The sequence below is a fragment of the Aethalodelphis obliquidens genome, unplaced genomic scaffold (assembly GCF_003676395.1).
Source record: "Aethalodelphis obliquidens isolate GAN/ISIS:26980383/991018 unplaced genomic scaffold, ASM367639v1 scaffold28, whole genome shotgun sequence".
In the NCBI taxonomy this organism is placed as follows: Eukaryota; Metazoa; Chordata; class Mammalia; order Artiodactyla; family Delphinidae; genus Aethalodelphis; species Aethalodelphis obliquidens.
Genome location: NW_020837972.1, coordinates 21126272 through 21145399, shown reverse-complemented (window position 1 = coordinate 21145399; position 19128 = coordinate 21126272). Strand labels below are relative to the sequence as shown.

The 19128-nt window shown below is 47.9% G+C and overlaps 2 protein-coding genes across 13 annotated transcripts in view; one reads left to right on the top strand and one right to left on the bottom strand.

Annotated features, from left to right (window-relative positions):
- GLT1D1 (glycosyltransferase 1 domain containing 1) overlaps window positions 1-9707 on the bottom strand; it is a 155347-nt gene extending 145640 nt beyond the window's left edge. Inside the window, exons 1-2 of one of the 3 annotated variants that reach the window (XR_003436776.1) lie at window positions 9208-9704; window positions 8820-9094 (exon numbers count right to left, since the gene is read on the bottom strand). Coding sequence is in view for 2 of the 3 variants with exons in the window: in XM_027125138.1 (XP_026980939.1) it covers window positions 8820-8947 (128 nt within the window). In the remaining variant the exon portion in view is untranslated. Of the gene's footprint in view, window positions 1-8819; window positions 9095-9207 lie in introns of all 3 variants that reach the window. The other 2 variants (XM_027125138.1, XM_027125137.1) reach the window with 2 other exon arrangements.
- Window positions 9708-9822: 115 nt separating this feature from the next.
- The window catches only part of SLC15A4 (solute carrier family 15 member 4), a 106106-nt gene continuing 96800 nt past the window's right edge, over window positions 9823-19128 (top strand). For 3 of the 10 annotated variants that reach the window (XM_027125132.1, XM_027125129.1, XM_027125131.1), the window contains exons 1-2: window positions 9865-10416; window positions 16968-17263. In XM_027125132.1, the coding sequence (XP_026980933.1) occupies window positions 9892-10416; window positions 16968-17263 (821 nt within the window). In that variant the 5' untranslated portion in view covers window positions 9865-9891. Of the gene's footprint in view, window positions 10417-16967; window positions 17264-19128 lie in introns of all 10 variants that reach the window. The other 7 variants (XM_027125134.1, XM_027125135.1, XM_027125133.1 and 4 more) reach the window with 4 other exon arrangements.

Genomic DNA, 19128 nt, shown 5'->3' with positions numbered 1-19128 from the left:
GAAAAGGTTGTTGGCATCTCTTAGGAGATTTCTCCAGATGCTTCTAACATAAGGGTATTAAAATATTTGTAGACAAAAATGTGTTTTTCCTTTGATCATAGTGTTTGCTCAGACCATCTCTTTAGTTCCTAGCACCAGGGAAAATTATCTACCCTGTATAAAAGTGATAGTGTTTTCAAGGGAGGGCACTGTGGGCATATTGACTTTAGAAATGGGTCTGTGATAAAAATCAGCACTTCAGGGGAATTCCCTGTAGGTCCAGTGGTTAAGATTCTGCACTCTCACTGCCGAGGGCCTGGGTTCCATCCCTGATCCGGGAACTAAGATCCTGCAATCCACGTGGTGCAGCCAAAAAAAAAAAAAAAAAAGCAACACTTGACGTCTTTCTCTCTTTTTTTTCCTTTCATGATATTAACAAGTGAGGCATTCTGCTTATTTCCATCAGAGTTTTCCATCTTTGTACCATCATTCCTCTCCATAGTACTGAGAACTACAAATGCTGTGTGTGTGTGTGACAGAGACAGAGACAGAGACAGAGAGAGATCTTCATAAAAAAAAAAAGATACATGCAGAACTGAACTGTGGTTTAAGTGCACTGGTTATGTTTCCTTTTCCTGGCTTTCACTGACAGCACTTGAAAGTGACCAAATGCAAAAGAACAAAGCTGTTGGTCTGAAAGTAACTAGTTCCCTCCAGTGTCGTTTAATGAACATGTGGAAGTCAACCGGGAGTGAGTGATTTTCCCTTGAGCTTCGGGCAAGAAAGCAGGCCTGTGATTCCCACTGCTGTTCTGACAGCTGCGCAGACTCTTTTCATAACTTTTCGGCAGGAGGATGCTCTCCCCAAAGATTCTCAGCACTGCTGAACGAGACAGTGAGTCTGACAGCATTTGGTGCAGCTATAAGGCTTCCTATTTCTAATTACGGAAGAGACACAAGTCCAATTCTGTGCACATTGGAGGTTTAGTAAAGGGAAGATGTTCTAACTGCTTCCAGTAACAACCTGTTATTTGCAGAGGCCCATAGTTAATCTTTAAAAATTTCAATTAACTTTTATTACATAACCAAGTTTTGTTACATAGCCATACAGATAAACAAAACAGAATTTTAAAATCACACAGCATCCCACTATCTGAGAAAAAGGCTATAAACACTTTGGTTTCAAGTTTTTCCAGACTTCACAAATAATCATCGTAGTAGTGGTGCTTACCTGTGCTTGGCACTGTTCTAAGCACTCTGCCATACTCCTCAGTCCCCCCTGCCCCCAGTCCTAGACGGTAGGCACTATGGTTCTCACCACTTTGCAGATGAGCAAACTGAGACACAGGAAGCAGGAGACCTCCCAAAGTAACACAGGCAATGCGACTTCTTTACTATGATTCTTTGGCTCTCTTTTGGACTCAGTTGTTGACTTTTATCCTGTTTTTTGTGTGTGATTGTTACAAAAAAATAGGAACACTCTACACTTTGTGGGGGGGGGAGTAACTGCTCTTTTTGCAATTGTGATGGGCAAAATTCTAACTTGGCCCCCAAGATTTCCCACCTCCTGTTTTACACCTTCTTCCAGTTCAAACACCCATCCAGTTGGTGCTGTGAAGAGAATTTGCAGAAGTGATTCAATTCCCAAATCAGTTGCCCTCCGTATGCAGGGTGAGTCAAACCCAAGAGCTGTTTCTTTAAAGGGACTGGACATTTCCTGATGTTGGAAAGATGCAAAGTATGAGAGAGGATACGATGTCAGGGAGATTCTCTATTGCTGGCTTTGGGGATAAAGGGGGGCTGCGTGACAAGGAGTACTGGCAGGTACGAGGGGCTGAGAGCAGCCCCCAACTGCTAGCTAGCATGAGATGGGCCCCCCTAACCCCCCGACCTCAAGGAGCTACACTTGGCCACAAGCACAGGAGCTGGAAAGAGCTCTAGGTGAGATCTCAGCCCCATCCACACCTCGCTGTCAGCTTTGTGAGACCCGGAGCTGAGAACCCAGTCAGGCATGCCCAGTCTCCCGACCTGCAGAGCTGCCAGATAATAGGTGCCTGTTGTTTGAGCTGCTAAGGCTGGGGTCATTTGTTACACAGCACAGAAAACTAATACAATGACATATCAGCAATACTTCTCAGAACCTACTTCTACAGTATCATGTGAGTAACTACATAACATTCCAGTGTATGCAAGCACTGTAATTTATTTAACCAATGTCTTCTTATTGTGTATCTTTGCTGTTTCTAATCTTTTTGCTATTTTAAGCAACACTGCAATGAACATTTTATATCTAAGTCTCTGCGCACATTCTTAAGTTCCCAGAAATGGAATTGCACTTTCAAAGTGTAGGCAAATGTGGTTTTCATACAAGTGACTAATTGTCCTCCAGAACAGTCGTACAATGTAACTCTGCATTGGTCATTTACACACACACTCATCTACCAAAACACTGCGAACACTGGGTATTTCTCCATTCAAGTGACAAAGCATCCCTCTTTTTGCATTTTTAATCATCGGTGAAATTTGATTTTTTTTCCTGAAGGGCATTGTATTTTTTCTTTTCTCTCTCTGTGCAGGCATATGTATGTATTGCTTGTATTAGCTGGGGATTTTTCAATTGCAGATGACAGAAAGTCACTCTTGCTTAATCAAAATGAGAATTTATGGGCTCACAGTTGAAATGTCCAGGGTGGGGCGGGAAGCTACTTTAAGCCAGGGTCAGAACCAAGACCTAGAAAATGTCATTTTGAAACAAGGGCTTCCTCACTTCATTTCAACCTTCTTCTGGGTTGCTTAATTCTTGGGTTTCACAAGATGGTCCCCAGCAACTCCAGGCTTATATCTTTATAATTCCAAATCTAGCAGGAAGAGGAATGTTTCTTCCTGGTTACTCCAGAATAAGTCATGGGGTTAGCTCTGATTAAACCAATTTGGGTCGCATGTCCATCTTTGAACCAGCCGCTGTAGTGCAATAGATGGACTACTGCTGATTGGATGGGCTTAGGTCACACGACCATTCCTAGCCTAGGGGACCAGCCAGTCCCACCTGAACCAGAGGGAGCACTGATTTCCCTAGAATATCCAGGTTCTCTTACCAGAGGAGGAATAGATGCTGACTAGGCCCAAGGGATAGCTCTTCCCCATAATGCCTGGACATTCACTTTGCCAATTTTATTTACGGGATGCTTATCCAATACATTTCATAAGATTCCAAAGAACTCTATAAAACAGGACAGCAACTTTGTCATATGTATTTCAATTTTTTTTTTCAGTTTGTTTGCTGTTAACTGCAATGGTTCTTTTCTTTTTTACAGATAAGTTTTATACCTTTATGGAGTCAAATCAATTAACTTTTCCTTTATGGCTTTAGTGTTAGACTTAGAAAAGCATTCCCCTCCTGAGATTTTATATTTGCCCAGTTTTCTCTTAACGCTTTTATCTTTTCGATTTGTCCATGATAATATTTTATCCGTCTGGAATTTATGTCAGTACAATATGTGAAGCCAATTTTCCCCACATTTACTTTCTTCCAACAGAATTTATTGAATAATCCATTCTTTTCCCCATGGGTTTGGAAATGCCTTTAATTATCACATGATGAATTATTTTATGTATGTGCTTCAATTTTTATCCTTTGGATTCATCTCCACTGATCTTTCCTGTAAGGCCTAATTTTCAAAATAAATACACTTATAAGTACCAATTATCTATTTTATGATTGCAACATAAATTAAGATATTTATAAGGAATTTTTTTAAAGTGGTAGTTAAAAGAGAATGGTTAGGCATGGTCCCACATTTGTTCACATCTTGTACTTCAAATAGGAAGAAACAGAAGTTCACTTTCTTTCACTTAACTCTCTCACTCCCTCTTATACCTCCCTTTTTTAATCTGTGAATGCCCGACTTCGGCAGATGTCTTGTAGGTCTTTAAAACCCAGGAGGGAAAAGAACCCAAGAAGCAGAGGTTGCTACTCCAAAGGTCAAATAAAGCGAGTGCTTCAAAAAAGTCAAATCGAAACCCATCTTCCTGGTCACATGCTCTCACGTCTTCTGTAAAAATAAAACACAGGTCATCCTGAAAGCTGAATTCATTCTCACAAAGGCAGGTTGGTATGGCTTTGCTTTGGGCTCCAGAAAACAAGACTTGACTCCATTCCATTGGTTGGCTCCATTTTTAGTCCTTCTACTTTCTGCTTCTACCTAGATTATCCCCAGCCAGATAGAACTATCGCAATAGGGACTCCCTGCGATAATAGAATTTCTGACAACTTTCCATACCTGAGGAGAGTCGAAAGACCGATGACATGGCCTGCGACCTTAGCTAATGACCTATGCCATGGCCTGATGCACAAAGGTGAGCTGGGCTTAAGTCCCTCTGCAGGGAACTGGGACACAGGAAAGCAGAAGCACTGGCCGTGAGCGCCGACAATGAGCCGTCACGACATGTGGGGAAGGTGTTCAGCCGTTTGTGGATCGAGCGAGTGATGTGTGGAGGTGGAGAAAAGCCATGATGACTATCTGTAAACCAGCATTTTGAGGAAGCTGAAACTGTGAGTAGGCACATGCCACGGTCTGGTCGCAAGGGCTGGGCCATGCAGATGTGAAATGAGAAGCAGAAATATCATGAAAAAAGAGAAATTGGGCAGCCCCTGAAATGTCCTCAACCTTGGGTGGTTTCTGAATACCTCCCATCAGAGAGCATCTTCTCTGAGTTCTGCTCTGAGAAAGGCATAGGGGACAGGGTGACAGCGGAGAAGGAAGGGCCCTGGGTTTTGAGCAAACGGCGCATTTCCAATTCTAGTCCACACCACAAGCATACCTGCGGTAAGGTCCTCTTTCCCAGAGGGCCCTGGAGGCAAAGAGGCCGCCCGTAAAACTTGGTAAGACGGTGTCACCTATCCCTGGACGCCTGCTGTGTGAGTTAAGTCTTTTATTTACTTGATTATTTTAGGTGCATGGGAGAGACTCACACAACTACTTTCAGGAACAGGGGGCGTATCACAAGTATACCCAACAAAGTGGTGACACTCAACGTACATCAACTATCAGTTCTTTTAAGTATTCAATTCTTGGGGCTTAGTACACAGGCTGCAAGCTCACTGATCACAGGGGCCAGGCAGAAAACTCTAAGAGGGCTTCCCTGGTGGCACCGTGGTTACGAATCCGCCTGCCGATGCAGGGGACACGGGTTCAAGCCCTGGTCTGGGAAGATCCCACATGCTGCGGAGCAAGTAAGACAATGAGCCACAACTACTGAGCCTGCGCTCTAGAGCCCGCGAGCCACAATTACTGAGCCCAAGTGCCACAACTACTAAGCCTGCGCTCTAGAGCCCACAAGCCACAACTACTGACCCCACGAGCCGCAACTACTGAGCCTGCGCTCTAGAGCCCACAAGCCACAACTACTGAGCCCACATGCCACAACTACTGAAACCTGGTCTCTAGAGCCTGCGAGCGGTTTTCTGAGAGAAAACTCTAAGAGCGAATTGGGCTGTGTGTGTAGGGAGAAATATCAGGCTGCCCTCCCCTTATATTTTTTATTTTCCCACTTTTTGATCGAATCACAATAGGTGGTTTGGGGCTACACGTAACAGAAAATCCAACACAGTGGCTTAAACAATGTCAAATTTACTATCTTTTGTTATGTGACATCTCTCTCTCTTTTTTTTTTTTTTTGTTTGCGGTACGCGGGCCTCTCACCGTTGTGGCCTCTCCCGCTGCAGAGCACAGGCTCCGGACATGCAGGCTCAGCGGCCATGGCTCACGGGCCCAGCTGCTCCGCAGCATGTGGGATCTTCCCAGACCGGGGCACGAACCTGTGTCCTCTGCATCGCAGGCGGACTCTCAACCACTGCGCCACCAGGGAAGCCCTCTGATTCTTTACTGTGCTATCCACACAGCTGGCTTCATCCTATGCTGGTTTATCACATGATTGTGAAATAGCTCCCCTGCCACCCCCGGCAACTAGGGCTATGGGTGTCCTAATTCACGCCTGGCCTGGAAGGGTGTATCTCTCTTGCAGTCACTGGGGTCCTTTCCTTCAGGCTGGCTGGGCCCATCTATGTCACTTTTCTTCTCCTGGGCCCCAGGGGAAATTCACATCCAGAATGGCTAGAGTCCGGGTTTCTGAACACTGTGAAGACACGTTAGAGACTTAGCACTGGTGTTGACTAGCCAGATCCAGATACAAGGATGAAGCTAGTTTCTTCTGAGCTCTATGGGTAGCTGGTGGGGAGCAGGGAGAAAAAGGGTGTGGATGTCGGTGACAAGGAGCCAATTGGGCCCACTGCACCTTAATATAGAGCAGGGCTGTCCAGCAGAAGTCTCTGTAGCGGTGGCGTGATCAGTACTGTGCTGTCCGATATGGCAGCCCCTGGTCACCTGGGTCCACTGAGCACTTGAAATGTGGCTGGTATGATTTGAGAAACAAAGTATTTCACTGTATGAAATTTGAATGAATTTAAGTTGGGCAGTGGACAGTGCAGATATGGGGAATAATTTCTCTACTGGGAGAAAAATAAGACAACAGAGAGTTGGGAGGATCTGTGTAAGCCAGACAGTTGGTGCCCCGTCTAAAGGTCGGGGCAGGTACCTGGTGTCAGCAGATCATGGCTCTGGGGGAAGGCAGGCGTGTTTTCATGACCTGATGCTGCCTAACTAACCTCCCCAGAACTTAGCAGCTTAACATGACAATTATTTAATTTGTTCACCTGCATCTGTTAATTCTGTGAGCTGGGTGGAGGCTCAGGTGGGCAGTTTGTCCCGTTGGTCTTGCTGGTGGTTACTTGTGTGTCTTCCTTCATCGGGAAGGTGGGCTGGGAGGCTGAGGCACCGGGACCCCTTCTCCATGTAGCTGCAGGATCTCCCCCAACACGTGGTCTCCCCAGCAAGGTAGCTGGTTCAGGGCTCCCAAGGCACAAAAGAAATTCTTAAGGTTTACGTTCAGACCTGGCTCAGGGACGCTTCTGCCACAGTCTCTTCACCAAAGCAGGTCACAGTCTCAGCCCTTTGGCACTGTGACCTGCAAAGAATGCGTAAAGGCACAAATACCAGAGGCGTGGTTCATGCAGGGGTGGGAGGTGGTCACTAGTGTCACAGGCAGTCGCACGTCCCAGTGTTGCCAGGGCTCCCGTCTGTTTTTTCAAGAGCAGCAGGGCATCCAAATTTATATGTGAAACCTCCCTTTTTTTTTTTTTTTTTTTTTTTTTGCGGTACGCGGGCCTCTCACTGTTGTGGCCTCTCCCATTGCGGAGCACAGGCTCCGGACGCGCAGGCTCAGCGGCCATGGCTCACGGGCCCAGCCGCTCTGCGGCATGTGGGGTCCTCCTGGACCAGGGCACGAACCCATGTCCCCTGCATCGGCAGGCGGACTCTCAACCACTGCGCCACCAGGGAAGCCCGAAACCTCCCAATTTTTAACTGTTGGCTCACTTTTTTTTTTTTTTGGTAACAGCATTATTGAAATGTAATTCACATACCGTACAGTTCATCCATTTAAAGTGTACAATTCAGTGGTTTTTAGTACATTCACAGAGTTGTGCAACTATCACCACGATTTCAGAACATTTCATTACTACAAAAAGAAACGCCACACCTTTTAGCGGTTACTCCCCAATCTTCCCTTCCCCCCCAGCACTGGCAATCACACACCAGTCTGCATTCTGTCCCTACAGAGTTGCCTACTCCGGACACTTCATAGAAATGGAATCTTGAATTATATGGTCTTGGTTCGCTTCTTTTAAACATCGCAACCAAATGAAAACATTTCTGCCCGCTGGATTTGTTTTGCAGCCTCTGGGTACCCAGATTGGGGTGCATAGCAGACCTCCCGCGGACCAGCAACAAGTGCTCATGAGTCCTGGGTGCACATCCTAAGCTCTGTAACTGCCGCCTCCCACCTCCCAGCCCCCTTTCACCTGGCTTTATCCTTCTTAAACAAGACAACCCACCTGGGTTAGCTTGCTGTCATCCAAAATGGCCCATCTGTTTGGGGCAGAGCGTCACCACTAAGTCACCACAGGCTTCAAGCTGAATGGCTTTATTTTCATTCCACGTTTAACGTTATTCTGCTCTTTGCCTGAGCGTATCATGCCGTCAGTCTTAAAACAGACACTCATAGTTTTTGACGTATGTACCAGCTGGGGTGTAGAAGAAGCACTGGACTAGGAATTAGTTTTGAGCCTTTTAACTCAAGTCTGAATTCTAATGCCTACGAGATGTGTGATCCTAGACCGGAATCTTGAGGGATTTGCTTTTTCCACTAGCGAAATTAGGATACTAATACATGCTGTAGAACGTCACGAGAGTCTCAAAAAAAATTAGGTGAACGTAAGACGTTCTTCCGGCACCATTTACAATTCAACAAATATTCAGTCATTCATTTATTCAGTTAATTCTACACATATCTATCACTGGCGAGTGCTGTCCTAGATTCTAGGAATATAGTAGCGGACAAAACAAACAAAATCTCATCCCTCCTAGCTTTGAAGACAGCTACTAAACAGCTTCACAAAATAAATAATTATAAACTATAATGGGTGTGGTGTAAGAAAAACGTACACTGTGCTCTAATGACATATAAAAGGGGGATCTGTTCTAGTCTGGGAAGATCAGGAAAGTGACATTTAAGCTGACAGCTGAAGATGATTAGCACTAATGGAAAGGGTGGGACAAGTCCTATCTTGGCATCTGATTATTCTCTCATTAAATATGTATCTACTGCCCACTGTGTGCCAGCACCTTGCTAGGCAACAGTCAAGATGTCAGACATTTTGAAAAATAAAGTTAATGCATGCTACTTCAAGCCTTTTAGGAAGGACTACTTACCCAGATGACTTACCAGCAAGCCCACTTCCTAGGCAATTGCTCCATCCTGGTTTTAACTGGAGTTAAGGGTGGAGGAAGAAGAAGAAATGGTCTCAGATGAACTGAATTATGACAGTCCTGGGTCCCAATTTCTGAAGCCATGCTGGAGGCCGTTTCTGGAGAACACTCTTTCGCTCCACTCCGGTGTAACGTCCCACACTGGTGTAGGCGCTGGAGGGCATGGTGAGGCACAAGAGACACAAGAACCCTGCCACCATGGAGCTCATCATTGTGGGGACCATGTACAAGCTGGGGACAAAGGAATAAACAAAAAACGTGGCAGTTACCATGGGGGAAACTAAAACAGGGTAAGGGGATGGGCGTGGGATCCACTTTAGAAGGGCTGGTCAAGAAATGCTTACAAGGAGTCACCACTCCAGTTGAGGGCTGAAGGAAAACAGGAGGTCAGCCATGCGACAAGGAAACAAGGCTCTGAGCTTGTTGTCAGGTGGTGGTTCTCAGTGCAGGCGACTTTGCTCCACCGCGGGTCATTTGGGAACGTCTGGAGACAGATTTGATTGTCACAACTGGGGAGCGGGGTGGCACAGCCATAGTGCAGTAGAGGCCAGGGATGCCGTTACCCATCCTACAATGCACAGAACGCACGCCACAAAGAACGCTCTGCTCCCAATGTCAACAGAGCACAGAGAAACCTGGTCCCAGGGCAGGGAGGCAGGAGGCCGGGCGCGGGAGCAGGGGCCAGCCTGAGCGAACCAGCCTGGAAGGCAGGCAGAGGCTGAAGCCTCCGTAAAAAGTCTGGGTTCGGAACCTCGGAGGGCCTGCCTCTGATTTCACTTTTAAAAACCTCTCTGCGGTCACACTCCTGCCCTCCGGCACCACCGCTAGCAGAAGCAAGTCTCCCGCCCGGGCAGGCTTCCGGGGCGGAACCGGAAGTCCCGGCGGGCGACACGGCGGGCTCGCCCAATAGGGACGCTCGCGGGGCGGGCCGAGAAGGCTGGCGAGCCTAGTATCGCGAGAAGGGCGGCGGCGGCGGCAGAGCCGTGCTGAGCCCAGCGCAGTGGAGCGGCCGGTGAGCTGTGGGGCGCATGGCGGGCGCAGGCGACGAGCGGACGCCGCTGCTGGGTGCGCGGCGGGCGGCGTTCGAGGGCCGGCGCGCGGCGTGCGCGGCCGTGCTGCTGACGGAGCTGCTGGAGCGCGCCGCCTTCTACGGCGTCACGGCCAACCTGGTGCTGTTCCTCAACGGCACGGCGTTCGGCTGGGAGGGCGCGCAGGCCAGCCAGGCGCTGCTGCTCTTCATGGGCCTCACCTACCTGGTGTCGCCGTTCGGGGGCTGGCTCGCCGACGCGCGACTCGGCCGGGCGCGCGCCATCCTGCTCAGCCTGGCGCTCTACTTACTCGGCATGCTGGCCTTCCCGCTGCTGGCCGCGCCTGCCACTCGCACGGCGCTCTGCGGGGCCCTCCGCCCCACGCGCCTCCGCAACTGCTCGGCGCAGCCGTGTGCCGACGCGCCTGACCGCTACTGCGCGCCCGCCGCGCTGTCAGCGCTCGCGCTCGTGGGCCTGGGCGTGGGCGCCGTCAAGGCCAACATCACGCCCTTCGGCGCCGACCAGGTGAGGGCCGCGCAGGTGCGGGGCGAGGGGGCGGGGTCGCCCGCGGACCGGAAACCCAAGTACCGTGGGGGACCGCGCAGGGTGGGTGCTGGCGCGCGGGGGCTGCAGACCGAGGGGCCTCCTTCCTTTAGGAGGGGGCCTTTAGGAGTTGGGGGGGGCTTTAGGAGTTGAGACCTGGGGGAGAGCAGAGCGGTTTCTGGACTGGGCCTCTGCAAGTGCAAAGGCCCTGGGGCCAGAAGAGAAGGATGTTGCAGCTACCGTGGCAGTCGTGTTGCAGTACAGAACACATCAGTGTACCAAGTCTGTACGTACTGTACGCCTTAAACTTCTGGCAGGTTATGCGACAAGTATGTTTCAAACAAAAGAAGAAGTGGGAACAGGGGTGGCAGGCAGGTGCTTCGTGATGTGAAGCTTTGTAAAGAGTTTGAGGTCTGTTTTGAATACAGTAGGGAGCCTTTTTGGGGATTTGAGCAGGGGTAATGTGATCTGATTTATGTTTCTAAAAAATTCAGTCTCTAGGGCGTGGGCCTGGCAGCTGTGGCTGCCAGCCAAATCTGGTCTACTTCCTGTTTCTGGAGGGCCCACAAGCTAAGAATAAGACTGGTACTTAGTTTTTTGAACGGTAGGAAAAAAGTAAAAAGAATATTTTTGTGGCAAATGAAAATGATAGGAAACTCAAATTTCAGCTTCCACAAATAAAGCTTTATTGGAACACAGCCCTGCACCTTCCTGGTCACATATGCTGTGGCCGCTTTCACAATATGGTAGCAGAATCAAGTAGTTGTGACAGACTGAACGTCACTTAAAACTTAAACTATTTACACCCTGCCCCTTCACAGAAAAAGTTTGCGGATGTCGGGTATAGAGACTAGGTTGTATGGGAAGTGCTGACAGCAGACAGATCAGGCAGGAGTCTGTTTCACTGGCCAGGTGAGAGAGGAGAGGTTTGGACTAGGACGGGGGCAGTGGACACGGAGTGAAGTGGTCGATTCAGGATAAGTTATGGAGGTAGAGGGGCCGGGATTGCTGGTGGATCTTATGCAAGCAACAGGGAAGATAACTCCTGGGTTTTTGCGCTAAGTAGCCATGTGATTGTGAACATTTACGGAGGGCTTACTGTGCATCAGGCCGCGTGCCGAGTACTTTGTCAGAGTTCATAGGACTCCTCTGCTGTTACCGTGCCCATTTTACAGATGAGGAAACTGGGGCTTGAGAGGTTAAATCATTTGCCCAGTGATACAGAGCTAGTACGTGACTGAGCCAGGGTGCAAGAGCCTGGCCTCTGCATCTGAACTTTAATCACCCCTGTGAAAGGCGACGCCTTATAATGATGTTGGAAATACTAATTGCCTAATGTCCTGAATTCTTCACTTCCTTCTCTGCACTGTGGAATGTGGTTTCCATCCGTGAACTCATTTGAATCTCATGTGAATCTCATACCCATGTTTTAAATGAGAAAATGGAGGTGCAAAAAGGTTTAATTCTTTTGTTGTCCTATAGGTAGTGAGTGGTCAAGCCAGGGTTTAGGTGCAGGTCTGATTTCTTAATGTGTCCTTTAACTGAGATGGGCATTCTGGGACGGCTTTGGCCTTTGAGGTGCCGGCAGCTCACAGGCTAACCGCGAAGGCACAGGACTGGGATTACCCATCTTTAAAGACCAGGCCGCAGGACTGAAGGGCGCCCTGAGTGTTTAGGTTGTGCCCCGTACTGTACCGAGCGCTCTTCCTATGGGATCTTATCTAACACCTTGCAACACTTTATATCCCGAATTGTCCCTGTTTTACAGTAAACGGAGGCTTGGGCGGTTTGACCTACCCAGGTCCACAGCACATGAGTGGAGGAGCTGGGTTTAAACCCGGAAAGTCTGACTTAAAAATTCCTGCTCTCCAGTAGATAATAGACGAGGGATTAATATTCCTGAAAAGAATGAGTGGTTCTGTAGAGGTTCTCTAGAAGGCACGACAGAATTTGTGCTCTTTTGATGTGTAATTAGATGTGGACCTTAAAAAGAAACGTGCTCTTCTGCAAGAGAACTGACCTCATCTTCTCTAACGTGACACTGCCATGGACAAAGGAGAGCCACTCTATATTTAAGGATATCAGAGAGACTTGACAGCCAAACACATCATGTGCTTCATGATTGGGGCCCAGCTTTTCTAAAAGGCATTTATTGGGACGATTGTGATAACTTGATTATAGACCACATATTAGATAAAGTTGCATTGGTGTTAATTTTCTTAGGTGTGATAATGGTTTGTGTTATGTAGAAGAATGGCCTTATTGTTAGGAGATTCATGATGAAATCTTTAGGGTGAAATAATGATGCTGTAACTTATTTTTAAATGGTTCAGCCCAAAGAGTATTTCATATCTATACAGAAAAAGAACTGAGGCTGTAAATGAAGGCTACAGAAGTATATGTTTTACTATTCTTTCATCTTTTCTGTATGTTTAAAATTTTTTTTACTAAAAAGTTAAGGGGATGTCCATCACCTGATGGGTGGATAAAGCACGTGTGCTCTCTCCGTACAGTGAAATATCCTTCAGCAGTAAAAAGGGATGAAGTACTTTCTTCAACGTGGATGCACCTTGAAAACATCATGCCCCTGAAAGATGCCAGGCACAGAACACGGCATGTTATGTGATTCCATTTATATGAGATGTCCAGAATAGACAGGTCCACACAGACGAGGAGGTTAGTGGTTGCCAGGAGTCAGGAGAGGGGAAAGGGAAGCTACTGTAAGAGGAAGTTTCTTTTTGGTGAGACAAGAAATGTGGAATTGGATAGAGGAGATGGTTGCACATCTGTGAATAGACCGAAAACCACTGAGTGGTACATTTCAACAGGGTGAATTTTTTATTATGAGAATTGTATCTCAGTGAAAAAAACATGTAAAAGGAAAATATTAGTACCCTTCAGCCAAGGTGCTTGCTCTGTGCCAGGTGCTTGCTGGTCTTTGAAGGGGATTTGAGAGGCGTCCCCCAGAGGTGCCGCACGGCTTGCGGGATTATACATTTATACTTTTTCAGATTCTCTCTCTTTATAGGTTATACAAGGTATTGAATATAGTTCCCTGTGCTACACAGTAGGACCTTGTTGGTTATTTTATATATAGTAGTGTGTTACCTATTAATCCCAAGTTCCCAATTTATCCCTCCCCCAGCTCTCCCCTTTGGTAACCATAAGATTGTTTTCTATGTCTGTGAGTCTGTTTTGGAAATAAGTTCATTTGTGTCATAGTTTAGATTCCACATATAAGTGATATCATATGGTATTTATCTTTCTCTGTCTGACTTACTTCGCTTTGTATGATCATCTCTAGGTCCATCCATGTTGCTGCAAATGGCACTACTTCATTCTTTTTTATGGCTGAGTAATACTTTGAAGGTACCTTTATGCTTCTCTATCACTGACGCCTTTGTCTGCGATACAGGGCCTCTAGGAGGCCCTCTGAGTGAGAGATGAATGGGGTCATGCTGTGCAGCCCTGAGAAGGAGGCCTTAGCTGACTTTTGAAGGAAGATGCACACCAGAGTCCGGGGGTGATGCTGATGTAAATCACGTCAGCCCCGTCTTTTCCCCCGAGGGATTAACCTTCCTCAAAGGTCACAGTCATTCTGAATGGATGGCTCCTGTAGTTGAACGAGTGAACTGAAAGAACTCTTTTTTACAGACAAAGAGAGCAAAGATACATTTTTTCTAGAGGGGGAAAAAAAGAGTTGCGCTGTTATGAGTTTAAAGGAATTTTTCCAAATCAGCCAACTGTCTGACTCACTCCCCAGGATCCTGTTCCTTTAGCTGCACTTCTCTGAGTTGACCGCAGCAGTGTCTTTTGACCGGTCATATGATGGTCCTGTTTACCCTTGGTCGGGTAGGGCTGGAGGCAGGTGTACAGATGGTGACGTAATGTGACCCACATGAAGTGCGGGTGTCAGTCCAGGGCATGGAGGCATGTGATTTGCGGTTTATAGGAGCCAGCAGGCTCCTGTAAGAAAATTACTGCTATGTGGTTATTTAGGGTCTAGTGATAGGCTTAGGTTCCTGAAGTAATTTTAGTGAATTACACTTAGAAGTTCAAATAAGTCTACTGCCAAATTTACCAGGGTGTGTGCTGTGCCACTGTAGATACTGGGAAGGGCCGATATATAGTTCAGTTAAAACGTATATTGTCTGCTTTTTTTTTAAAAATTTTTTTAAAATTTATTTATTTTTGGCTGCGTTGGGTCTTCGTTGCTACGCACGGGCTTTCTCTAGCTGCGGCGAGCGGGGGCTACTCTTCGTTGCGGTGCGCGGTCCTCTCACTGCGGTGGCCTCTCCCGCTGTGGAACACGGGCTCCAGGCTCACGGGCTTCAGTAGTTGTGACATGCGGGCTCAGTAGTTGTGGCTCGCAGGCTCTAGAGCACGGGCTTAGTAGTTGTGGCACATGGGCTCAGTAGTTGTGGCTCGCAGGCTCTAGAGCACAGGCTCAGTAGTTGTGGCTCACAGGCTCTAGAGCATGGGCTCAGTAGTTGTGGCTCGCAGGCTCTAGAGCACGGGCTCAGTAGTTGTGGCTCATGGGCTCTAGAGCACAGGCTCAGTAATTGTGGCACACAGGCTTAGTTGCTCCGCGGCATGTGGGATCTTCCCGGACCAGGGCTTGAAACTGTGTCCCCTGCATCGGTAGGCGGATTCTCAACCACTGCGCCACCAGGGAAGCCCCTGCATTAACTTTAGGTATTATGTTTACTGGCCCCCTTTTAAGCTTGCCCCCCACCCTAATTACTTGTTTTTATATCTTTAGTTAAATTTTCTCTGTAACCGTGTCTGCTTAAGTTTTTTCTTCCCTCTGGTCTGTTTCCAGGATAGCATGAATATTTGAGTCCATTTCTGTGACATTTAAACGCACTGTGGGGACTTCCCTGGCGCTCCAGTGGTTAGGACTCTGCGCTTCCACTGCCTGGGGGCCCGGGTTCGATCCCTCGTCGGGGTAGTAAGATCCTGTAAGCGGCATGGCGCAGCCAAAAATGATTAAAAAAAATAAACGCGTTGTGTTCTCATGGAGAGCTGTCTTAGAAATGTAAGGCATCCTCCGTACAGATCGTTTATTCAGTGATCATGCCTGTGTTTGGTCCAGGACCTCTGCTCCCTTCTGACGTGCGGGGGCCAAGTTTAAGCTCCTCCTCCTGCTGCGGCTTATTTAAAACTCAGATTTTCAGTTTGAGACGGGGGTTACCAGATAATTACTTCAGGCATATTATTTGTTATCACAATATCCATGTTTAATCATTTTGGATTAAATTTTTTTTGGAGGAACAAACGATTTTGACTGTATATTTACACCTGTACTTTGATCTTAAAAAGTAGAGGTTAAAGTGTCATACTGCATAATATGACTGCTAAAAAGTAGTTTCTGTGCATCACAACTGGTTGTTTAGGCCCCCATTGAAAACCTCCTCTCTTACTTAGGAAAGGAGATTGCTCTGTGGATCAGAATTCAGATGTTACTGGACCAGGAATTGTCCAGCCTTTTCACAACCTGTAACTTAAGGACGAGACAACAGAAGTTCCCAACACAGCAACACCTGACAGTCTTTGTACATGGTCCATTGTCAGCCTTTAGCTAATAAAGTTTGTTTAAACCTTTTATGAGGTGAAACTGGCTAGGAATGACTCTGGCTGGTGCAGAGCACATTCTCGTGGTGTCCACGCAGATGTGAGAAGCCATCCTCAGAGGGACGTCACGGGGTGCCCACCCCACACGGACTGTCCCTGCCAGGACGGGCTCCGGCTGGGCAGGTCTTGTGGACAGTGCGCACCTAGAACTCGCTTGTGTTCCCTGGTGCTTGTGTTTGTCTGCGTTGAGGAAATCAGTGATTTTTGCGCCTTCCAGGGATCTCTGTCCTTATCAGAACTTCTCCTGATTCCATTGAGAGGCTTCCTGGTCTAAAAATGGCATGCGGTTTTAGTTTGTCTGTAATTTTCCCCTTGTTCCAGATTTATCAAGGCGTGGAGCTATATGGCTGTGAGTAGAAGTCCTCTGGAAAGTTTAAAATGCAGATTCCTGGGCCCCAACCCCAGAGATGGTGAGTGGGTAGGCCTGGAACGTGGGTCCTGTGAATCTGTATTTTTAAGGAGCATGCCAGGCGTTTCCAAAGCAGGTGGTCCACGGGAGATACTTGGAGAAACTCTCCAGGATTTGTTGGATCTAAGTAGAGTTAAGAGAAACACTACCCAGAATCTGCAGTAATTAAAAGCATAAAAGATACATTTTTTTTGGCAGGCTGTATCTGTAAACACCATTTTGATTGATTGGCTACATTTCTGGATTTTTTGGCTGCGTCCTGTGGGATCTTAGTTCCCTGACCAGGGATGGAACCTGGGCCCCGGCAGCGAAAGTGCAGAGTTCTAACCACTGGACCGCCAGGGAATTCCCATGTGCTGCCTCTCTTAAAGGCTGTGGTGACAACAGTAACTGATATAAAGATATAGTAATATATGAAAACATCGTATATGTTTTTCATCCTTGAGGATGATCACACGTTTTTAAGTCTCTTTCCTCCTGGTTATTTTAGGTTAAAGATCGCGGTCCAGAAGCCACGAGAAGATTTTTTAATTGGTTTTATTGGAGCATTAATCTGGGAGCAATCGTTTCTCTGGGGGGCATTGCCTACATTCAGCAGAACGTGAGCTTTGTCACCGGCTACACCATCCCCGCTGTCTGCATCGGAGTGGCTTTCGTGGCCTTCCTCTGCGGCCAGACCTTCTTCATCACCAAGCCGCCCGATGGCAGCGCCTTCACTGACGTGTTCAGGATCCTGGTGTATTCGTGCTGCCCCCAGAAGCAAATCAGGGAACGCAGTCCTAGTGGGTGAGCACTTTATTCTCATCACAGGCTCAGTTTTCCACGTGACTTACCAACCGTCATAAATAAAGTGCTGGCTTATGTCTGTCCTGTGCTCACCGTGGAGGGGGACACGGGGCTGAGGTTGCAATGTCTCACGCCAGCTGCAGGAGGCGGGTGTGAGGTACTTTGTCTCCATCTTAAAGACAGACCGGCGGCCCCCCTCCTGGGCTCGTGCTTTTCATTTCTGACCTGCACGTTGGCCTTCCTCCCGCTGCTGGTGTAAGATGGGGGCTCCCGACTACGCAGTCGTGTAAAGGTGATAAAAGACAGAACCTTGCCAGGGGCATCGAAGAGTCAGTGTACCACTTGATGCATTCCTTTGAATGAGAAACCAAGCAGTCGCTTACGTGGTCGCTGCCTGTCTGTGCTCCTTAAGCAGGAAGCTGCTGTGCGGGTCCCCGTGGCCCGTCCCCCAGGGGTCACTGCAGCCGCTCTTTGAGAAGGGCAGGAGAGCAGGACTGAGATGCAGGTAGGGTAACCCCGTCACCCCCTGCCGGGCACTTCCCGGTTTTAGCACCGTGTGCCCACGACCTGAGGTCTTAAAGCCCAGAGTCCCGGGGCCCGGGGAGTCCTGGGCAAACTGTGGCGGAACGTCAGTCACCCTAGATGCAGATTAATGAAGAAAAGTCCAGAACTTAGCTCAAAAAGAGACTTCAGAATTTTTTTGTTGTTACTTTTTGATGTAACAACAACCCATAGTAAAATACGTCCCTTTTGCCTATACAGTTCTGGGAAGTGTGACAGATGCCATCATGTAACCAGAGTGCATTCAGGATAAAGAGTATGTCCATCCCCCCAGAAAAGTCCCCAGGACCCTTTGGAGTTGAGCCTCTCGGAATATTTTGATCGAGGCCGGTGTTGAGATGGGCGCTCAGTCCCTGAGCCGGAGGTTGACATCCTGCAGGAACCTTCTGCAGGCCGACCCCGCGTCTGTCTGCCCCCTCATGGCTTGTCTGCGTGTGTCTAATTTATGTCCTTGGAGCCATAACAGCTGTCTGATGTTCCCGTACCAAAGCAGCTCTATGGCCCTGCCCCTTTGCTCCTGGCTAAACGTCTCTAGCTGCTTCAGCTGTCCCCGTGTGGAATTCCGGCACAGCTAACCACCCCAGTGCCCTGGAATTCTAGTGGGTCAGTGTGGCATTCAGACTCATAATTCAGAACTGCAGCTGGTGGGACCACACTAAAGAATTTTTAACAGTTGAAGCCTCATTGCCTCAGCAGCAAGCAGTAGTGCTTTACCGGGGCCTCATTTTAATTAGGCAGAAGCAGGGTTTCAGATCCTAGATGTTTAGGCTACAGATTGAATGCCATTAGCAAAATATACTGTTAAATTTTCGGTGTGTCTGTGTGGGTGGTACCTGGTAGACAGTTCTGTGGGAGAACACCACTGCTTTGTGGACACTTGGGTTTTAATGCACACGTGGCATGGCGAAGTCAGTTTGGACTTAGGAATCTGTTTTCCCTTTAGATTGGTTTTTGAAGTCTTCCTTGGCACAATTAGAAAAGGACCAGCTTGCAGAAAAGTTGATGGTCTAGAGAATTCTCCAGCTGTGCTCTCCTTACGCACAGGTTAGGGCTGTATGACCTTGGGCAGGTTTATGACCTTGTAAAGCCTTCTTTACAAGGGTGGGAAAGGACCCCTCTCATAGGATCAGTGTGAGGCCTCAGTGAGCTAATAAGAGCCCGGGTAACGGTAACTAACTGATGAGGATGCTTTTGTGGAAGGTCACATCGTCAAGTTATCATCATCACCAGAAGCATCGCCCCTCCCCCTCTCGGCTCTTCCTTCACTGAAGAGCTGGTGGCTTCCCTGAGAGCCTCCCTCCCAG